The sequence below is a fragment of the Nicotiana tomentosiformis genome, chromosome 7 (assembly GCF_000390325.3).
Source record: "Nicotiana tomentosiformis chromosome 7, ASM39032v3, whole genome shotgun sequence".
NCBI lineage: Eukaryota > Viridiplantae > Streptophyta > Magnoliopsida > Solanales > Solanaceae > Nicotiana > Nicotiana tomentosiformis.
This window is the reverse complement of record NC_090818.1, coordinates 130,613,600-130,621,922: the sequence shown is the minus strand read 5'-3', so window position 1 is coordinate 130,621,922 and position 8,323 is coordinate 130,613,600. Positions and strand designations below refer to the sequence as shown.

The 8,323-nt window shown below is 41.4% G+C and overlaps 1 protein-coding gene across 1 annotated transcript; it reads right to left on the bottom strand.

The window, feature by feature from the left end:
- Positions 1-649: 649 nt before the first annotated feature.
- On the bottom strand, positions 650-3,682 carry LOC138896381 (uncharacterized). Its single transcript, XM_070181188.1, has 4 exons — positions 2,474-3,682; positions 2,016-2,260; positions 1,007-1,112; positions 650-913 (listed from the first exon to the last, which is right to left on the bottom strand). The coding sequence occupies exons 1-4, from the start codon at positions 3,680-3,682 to the stop codon at positions 650-652; spliced, it is 1,824 nt and encodes a 607-aa protein (XP_070037289.1).
- Between the last annotated feature and the right edge of the window lie 4,641 nt (positions 3,683-8,323).

The following is an 8,323-nucleotide window of genomic DNA, read 5'->3' as shown; positions in this document are numbered from 1 at the left end:
ACCAGTCTGTCCGATTAGCATTCGCTGTTTTGGACAAGATACTCTTTATCTCCAGGTTGGAAACTTTCACTTGACCGCTAGCTTAAGGATGATAGGGAGTCGTAACTTTATGAGTGACACCATACTTGCTAAGTAAAGTGTCAAAAGCCTTGTTGCAAAAATGCGACCTCCCATCGCTTTTGATAGCCCGCGGAGTACCAAATCGTGTGAAAATATTCTTCTTCAAGAACGCCACCATACTCTTCACTTCATTGTTGGGTAGAGCAATGGCCTCAACCCATTTAGACACATAACCAACCATGACCAAGATGTAGGTGTTTCCATAAGAACTCACAAAAGGACCCATAAAGTCAATACCCTACACATCAAAGATAGTGATCTCCAAAATGGTAGTGAGAGGCTCATTCTTCTTCGAGATTCTACCGGCCCGTTGGAATTCATCACATCTTTTAACCATATCACTTGCATCTTTGTTGAGAGTGGGCCAATAGAAATCATAACTTAGCACTTTAGCCGTCGTTCTTGCTCCGCCATGGTGACCACAATAAGGCGAAGAATGGCAAGCCTCAAGAATAACATTTTGATCTTCATACGGTACACATCTTCTAATTACCCCATCCATGCAAATCTAAAAGAGTTAAGGCTCGTCCTAGTAATAATCTTGACAATCCCGTTTGAGCTTCTTCCTTTGATTTGAAGTGAACTCATCCGGGATGATTCCACACGCAAGGAAGTTTGCTAGATCGGCGAACCATTGCACCTCCTTCATTGAAATGGCCAAGAGTTTCTCATCAGGGAAGGAGTCATTGATCTCAAGGACATCATACAGCCTCCCCTCCTCCTCCAAATGTGACAAATGGTCTGCCACTTGATTTTCACTCTCTTTCTTATCTTGTATGTCAATATCAAACTTCTGCAACAATAGCACTCATCTCATAAACCTAGCTTTTGAATCTTTTTTGCTCATAAGATAATGAAGTGCCGCATGATCCGTATGAACAATAACGTTTGCACCCATCAAGTACGTGCGAAACTTCTCTATAGCAAACACAATGTCAAGGAGCTCTTTTTCGGTAACGGTGTAATTTACTTGGGCATCATTCATCGTCTTACTAGCATAGTAGACCAGATGAAAAATCTAGTTGATACGTATGCCCCAAAACTGCTCCAACCGTTACATCACTAGCATCACACATGAGCTCAAAAGGAATACTCCAATTAGGAGCGGTGATAATGGGAGTAGTTGTCAACTTGAACTTTAGCAATTCAAAGGCTCTCATGCAATCATCACTGAAGTGAAATTTAGCATCTTTCTCCAAAGGCTTGCACAAGGGGTTTACCACTTTGAAAAAATCCTTTATTAAGCGCCGGTAGAACCCGCGTGACTCAAGAAACTTCTCACGCCTTTCACTGATGTTAGAGGTGAAAGTTTAGAAATCACCTCTATCTTCGCCTTGTCGACCTCTATGCCCTTCTTTGAAATCTTGTGGCCAAGGAAAATGCCTTCCTCGACCATGAAATGGTATTTCTCTCAATTCAACACCAAGTTCGTTTCTTCACACCTTGCCAATACTTTATCAAAATTTTCCAAGCTATCATCAAAAGAATCCTCGACTACTGAAAAGTCATCCATGAAGACTTCAAGGTAGTCCTATACCATGTTAGTAAAGATCTCCATCGTACACTGTTGAAAAGTTGTCGGTGCATTGCATAAGCCAAATGGCATCCGCTTGAAAGCGAAATTGCCATAGGGATAAGTGAAAGTTATTTTCTCTTGATCTTCCGGGGCAATAAGGATTTGATTGTTTCCCGAATATCCATCTAGAAAGCACGACCAGCCAAACTATCAAGCATTTGGTCAAGGAAGGGGAGTGGAAAATGATCTTTCCTTGTGACTTTCTTTTGCTTCTGATAGTCCATACACACTCTCCACCCGATCACCGTTCTTGTGGGAATCAACTCGTTCTTGTCATTGGTGACCACAGTTATGCCCCCTTCTTCGGAACGCATTGTACCAGAGAAGTCCATGAACTGTCAGAAATGGGGTAGACAACCTGGCAACTAACCACTTGATGATCTCCTTTTTGACCATGACTTGCATGGCTTCATTGAGTCTCCTTTCATATTCAATGGAGGGTTTGACATTTTCCTCCAAGTTAATCTTGTGCATGGAAAACACGGGGCTTATTCCCCGAATATCCGCCAAAGTCCACCCAATAGCTTTCTTCCTCTTGTGGAGCACCACCAATGCCGAGTCAACCTGCCCGTTAGTCAAATAAGAGGAAAGAATAACCGATAAAGTAGAATAAGGGCCAAGGAATTCATACCTGAGATGTGGAGGCAATGGCTTCAACTTCAAGATAGGAGGCTCTTCAATTGAAGGCTTTGTAGGAGGAGTTTTCCTATTCTCAAGATCCAAGGAAAGTTTCCGGGGTGCATAGTTATACGACCCCATTCCATGCAAATAATTAACATATTGCATGATTCCATCCATCTCGTTATCATAAATATTAAGCAAGACAGACTCCAACATATCACCCATATTAATTGTGGCACTTGTATCATCAATATTCACATCTGTCACCAAGTCCACGAAAGAACGAACTTCATTGCTATTCAGTTGTCTCTTAGATTTGCACACATAGAACACCACCTTTTCATCACCCACCCAAAAAGTGAGTTCTTCATCTTCCACATCAACAAGAGCCTTCCCCATAACAAGGAAAGATCTACCAAGAATAATCGGCACCTCATAGTCTACTTCACAATCAAGAATAACAAAATCCGCTGGGAGAATGAACTTGTCAACTCGAACCAATACATCTTCAATCACCCTCAATGGTATCTTTATTGTACGATCGACCATTTGTAATCTCATAGATGTGGGTATTGGTTTCCCAATTCCTAATGTCTTGAAAACTGAATAGGGTATCAAATTGATATTTGCCCCAAGATCACAAAGAGCTTTTGCAAACTCGGCATTTTCAATGGTACAAGGGATTGTGAAAGCACTGGGATCTTCCAACTCAGGAGCCATCAAACGCACAACTGCACTCTCTTGATGAGTGGCTTTGATAGTTTCAAAATTCATCGACCGCTTTTTTGTCATCAAGTACTTCATAAATTTGGCATAACCGGGCATTTGCTCTAAGGCTTCGACTAATGGCACATTTATCGAGAGACTCTTCACCATATCAATGAACTTTTTGAATTGATTCTCGCCATTTTTCTTGGCAAGCCTTTGAGGATAGGGAGAAGGTGGCACATGCAATGGTGCCTTAGCCTTTTGCACTACCAGTTCCGGTATGTCAATCACCTGATCCCTATACGGGTTCACATCCTCTTGAGTCTCTTCCACCGTGTCATCAATATCAATCCGCACTTTATAAGTTTCTTGCACAACATTGTTCGGGATCTCCTCTTCTTCTACTACTTGCTCATCATCCACAAGTTGCTTTTGACTTGAGGTAGGTGAATTCCCACCTCTTCCACTTCTTGTAGTAACGGCCATTGCATGTCCCGTATTGTTTCCACCCTTCGGGTTCACCACCGTATCACTTGGTAGTGCCCCCTTAGGATGAGAATTTATTGCTTGAGATATTTGACCTATTTGCACCTCTAGATTGTGGATCGATGTGTCGTGTGAAGCAAGTTGGGCATCAGAATCGACATTCTTGTCCATTATTTGTTTGAACATGTTCTCAATACGACCCATGTAATTGTTGGACGAACTAGGAGCATGGGAAGGATAATGGGGTGGGTTTGCTCGGTTGTTGAAATATCGGGGGACTTTGAAAACCCGACCCCCAATTTCCTTGATTGTTGTTCCACCCGCCTTGGTTGTTACCTCCCCAATTGCCTTAGTTATTATTGTTATGCTAATTCCCTTGGTTGTTGCTTCCACTCTAAGGTGGTGTTCCATGTGTGCCTTAGTTGCACTTGTTGAAGTTGAGCATTTGCCAATTGGTTCATAGTGGTTGTCAACTCGGCTATGGCTTATCCATGGTCATGTAACTCTTTATGAAGAAGAATCACATTGGGGTCACCTTGTGGAACATTGGCTCTAGATTGCCACGCCGATGAAGTATCAGCCATCTCATCCAAAATATCACATGCCTCTGCATAAGGCGTAGTCATGAAGTTCCCATCGACAAGTTGATTCACTACACATTGGTTGGTTGTATTGATCCCCCGATAGAAAGTTTGTTGAATCATGTTCTCCGTTATATCATTGTTGGGGCACTCTTTTACCATTGTTCTATATCTTTCCCATATCTCGTGTAGTGGTTCATTTGGCTCTTGCTTAAATGCTAGAATTTCATCCCGAAGAATAGCCATGTGCCCGGGAGAGAAGTACTTAGAGATAAATTTCTCCTCTAGTTCATCCCAAGTATGAATGGAATAATTTGGCAAGCGTTCCAACCAATCTAAAGCTTTCCCCCGTAAAGAGAAGGGAAAATACTTAGCCTCCCCCAACACGTATCAACGAACCCCTTCAAGTGTTTATATGCATTTTGACCCGGTGCACCGGTGAAGAACCCTCGTTGCTCGAGCAAAGTGAGAATCACATTAGTTATATGAAAGTTGCCCGCCCTAATATGGGGTGGGACTATAGCACTTGCATACCCTTCATTCAGAAATACCTGGTGTGGAGCTGCTCTTGGTGGATGTGGGGGTGGAGCGGGTACATTGTCTTGAGGTGGCCGGCCTCGTCTATTGGATTTAGGTTCAAGAGGGACCTCATCCATTTGATCATCCTCAATGTCGACATCCACCACAACTATATTTTCGAGCTCGTTGTTTGCCATGATTGCACCGACAATACTCACAGGTTAGTAACAGGAAAGGAAAAAAAGATATCTCAAAAACACACCTAAATATATAGCTAACACCGTTTTTTATCTCCCCGACAACGTCGCCAAAAATTTATCTCGTCCAATTTCAGTCCTCAAATCGAGGTTATGAAAACGATCGATGCAATAGTAATACCCAACGAGAGTCGGGGTCGAATTCTGCAGGGAGCTATATGTATAGGAGTTAGTAGTATATATCTTAGTGTGTGAGTTTGTATATCTAAATTTGCACTTCCACAATATATGGCTTGTTTAAAAATCTAAACTAAACTATAATTGTAATTTAAGAATTAAAACTAGAGGATTGTTTTTGTTATTTTTCAAATGTTGTAAAAGGCCTAGTGCTATAACATTCGCCTAGGTGTTTGCCTAATGGGTTATAAAATTTAAAGCTTGTTTTATTAGTCGGGGTGTGTTATAGCTATCAACACTCGGTTACCCACTCAATACATCTAGGTCAGCGAGTGATTTTGCCCAATTTGGCTTTCTCAAGTCCAAATGGGTATTGAATAAAATGGTTGATAAAAATCTCAAGTCGGGTTTTACTATGTCTAGGTTCAACCCTTTAAATGGGCTGATCAATCTCTAGATTGGCCCAATTTCTTGTTAGCCAAGTTTTCCTAGACTAAGTCTCTCTTTATCAAGTAGAGACCCTTGTCAAATAGGCATGAACTAATATTTGTAATCATTAGTTCTATAAATAAAAGTAAGAACAAGGCTAAATAATAAACACTCAGCCATAAACAAGCAATAAATCAAACACCCATTAAGTTTACACACTAGGGTTGGGTCACAACCCTAGTGAAAATCTAGCTACTCATGCTTAAATTGGAAGAAGAAGAATAAATGATAATTAAACCATATTGCTAATTAAAATGATGAAATCAATGTTCAATTAGCTCAAATTAGCAAAAACTACTAAAAAGGAGTAAAAGAAACTGTCTACTATAGCAGCTGATGTCAAAAGTTCACCTAAAAAAAGTGAAACTCTTCTATTTATACAAGGTTGGAAATTTCGGATAAAATGCCCTTTCAGAGGTTCTACGGCTGCACAATTCCATGTGCGGTCCACACTTTTCTTCAGCTTGACAGTATTGGAAATATTCGGCTGCATAAATCTGAATTGCGGCCGCACTGCACTCTTTCTGCGGTTTGCACAATTGTAACTGGGGTCGCACCTTGCTCTTCTGCGGTCCGCATAATTGTAACTACGGCCGCATAGCTTTTTTTCTGCGGCCGCACAATAATTATGCGGTCCGCACTTTTGGTAGACTTGAAATATAGGTTCTCTGAACTTTTGCTCTGACCCAGCTTCTACGGCCGCACAATTCATGTACGGACCGCACTTCAGAGCTTTTGTGCCTGTTTTTGTCCTTGAGTTTAGATTACTCCTTCTTGCGTTGGATTTCATCTTGGGAGCTCATCTTCCAATATTCCTAAAATTAAGCATATTTTATCAGTTTTCGAGAACACAATTAAACGCTTTTGGACTAAAACGAAAGCTAAAGGGTGCTAATAAGTAGTCAAAATCCCCACTTATCAGCAAGTGCCTCATCAACTTCTTCCTCGAGCTCCTGGACCATCCTTGGAGGCCACTGGAACTGGCACGTCCGTGCTCTTGCAGCCTTCGGGGTCGGCCCCTAGGTCTAGCAGGTATCCCTCCCGTAGCCGCATTGGGTATAGGAGCAGCTTCTCGGTTCATATTACTGCCACGCGTGTTCACCATCTTCTGCCAATAGATATAGCGTACGAGTTGGAAAATATTTCTTAGCTCTACTGCATGATTCTAGAACAAGAAGAAAGAGTGAAGCATTCTTATAATGCCCATATAGCCTTCTCGATAAAAGTGTGGTGCACAACACATCAATAAGGAGAACTCTACTAGACAAGATTCCACAGACTTCCTAGGACTCGAATTAGAACATAGGGCTCTGATACCAAGTTTGTCACGCCCTAATAAACACGTGACCAACACTTGGTAATCTACCCGCCCCGAGTGAACCATACCATAACTTAATACTCATCTGCATGCCTAATAAGAAGAGGTGAAAGCCTCTTCAAATACAATCATTTTAAGATATAAAACAAAATATGAATTAATATAACAACAACAACAATAACTGTGATGACCCAAAAGGTCATCTTATGTTTTAGAACTCGAATCTACACTCTTAAGCCATACAAAGCTCATTTTTACCTCCTCGATTTGCGTGCGTAGTCCGGGCAGGTTCCCAGCAAGCTTTTATATTGAAAACTAATGAAAATAAGAATTTTTGCCTTAAAAGTTAATTTTTGTTAACTTCATTCAATATTTTTGATAAACGGGCCCAGATCCGTGCTTTTATATTCTCGGTAGGTCCGTATCGAATTATGGGACTTGGGCGTATGCCCGGAATTGAATTTGGAGGTCCCTAGCTTGAGTTATGAATTTTTGATGAAAATTAAAAGTTTGGAAATTATTTATTTTTAAGAATTGATTGATATTTGGCATTATTAGTATCGGGTCCGTATTTTGTTTCTGGATCCCGGTACAGGTTCATTATGATATTTAAGACATGTCTGTGAAATTTGGTGAGAAACGGAGTTGGTTTGACGTGATTCTGACGTCCAGTTGAGAAATTAGAAGTTTTAAAGTGTTCTTGAGAATTTCATTTGATTTGGTGCTAAATTTAGAGTTCTAGGTGTTAATTTGGCGATTTGATCACGTGAGCAAGTTCGTATGATGTTTTTAGACTTGTGTGTATGTTTGGTTTGGATCCCCGAGGGCTCCGGTGAGTTTCGGATAGGCCACAGGATGTTTTGGACTTTGGAAATGTGGTTTTTCTGCAGAATCTGTGTTCTAGCATGTCCTTCTTGGCGTTCGCGAAGGTACTCTCGCGAATGCGAAGAGTAAACTAGGCAGCTTAGGATTTCTTGTTCGCTAACGCGAGGCGATAGGGGCGTTACCCTTCACGAACTCGACAAGCCCATCGCGAACGCATAGCGTTAGGCACTGGGGAGGGGGAGTCCGCCTTTTCTTCATCGCGAACGCGAGCAATGTCTCGCGAACGTGAAGACCAGGGAATTGTAACCTACGCGAACGCGAGCACTGCCTCGCGAACACGAAGGTTTGGGAGCCCATTCACTTCGCGAACGCGACAGTTCTCTCGTGAACGCGATGAACACTGTCGCCCAGCACTTAACAGAACCCAAAAATGGGATTTTAGGAAAAAACTCATTTTTCTCAAAAACTAAACGGTGAGGGGCGATTTTTCAAGAGTCATTCCTTCCCCAAATTTTTGGTAAGTGATTCTAAACCATTTTCTTTCAATTACCTATTACATTTCTTGAATTTTCAACCTAAAATCTAGAGTTTTCATGGTAGAATTAGGGTAGAAAATAGGAATTTCGGAAATTTGGAGATTTAGACCTCAATTTTAGGTCGTATTCCAAAACTAATTACATATTCGAGCTCGGGAGGTGAATGGGTA

Bases quoted from the DNA above. Each gene is read 5' to 3' on its own strand.
- LOC138896381 (XM_070181188.1), bottom strand. From the start codon at position 3,682: ATGGACAAGAATGTCGATTCTGATGCCCAACTTGCTTCACACGACACA. The intron at 2,261-2,473 runs GTTAATTATTTG...ACTAACGGGCAG, and splicing joins TGGATGGAATCATGCAATAT to GTTGACTCGGCATTGGTGGT. The intron at 914-1,006 runs GTTATTGTTCAT...CTATTGTTGCAG, and splicing joins CGTACTTGATGGGTGCAAAC to AAGTTTGATATTGACATACA.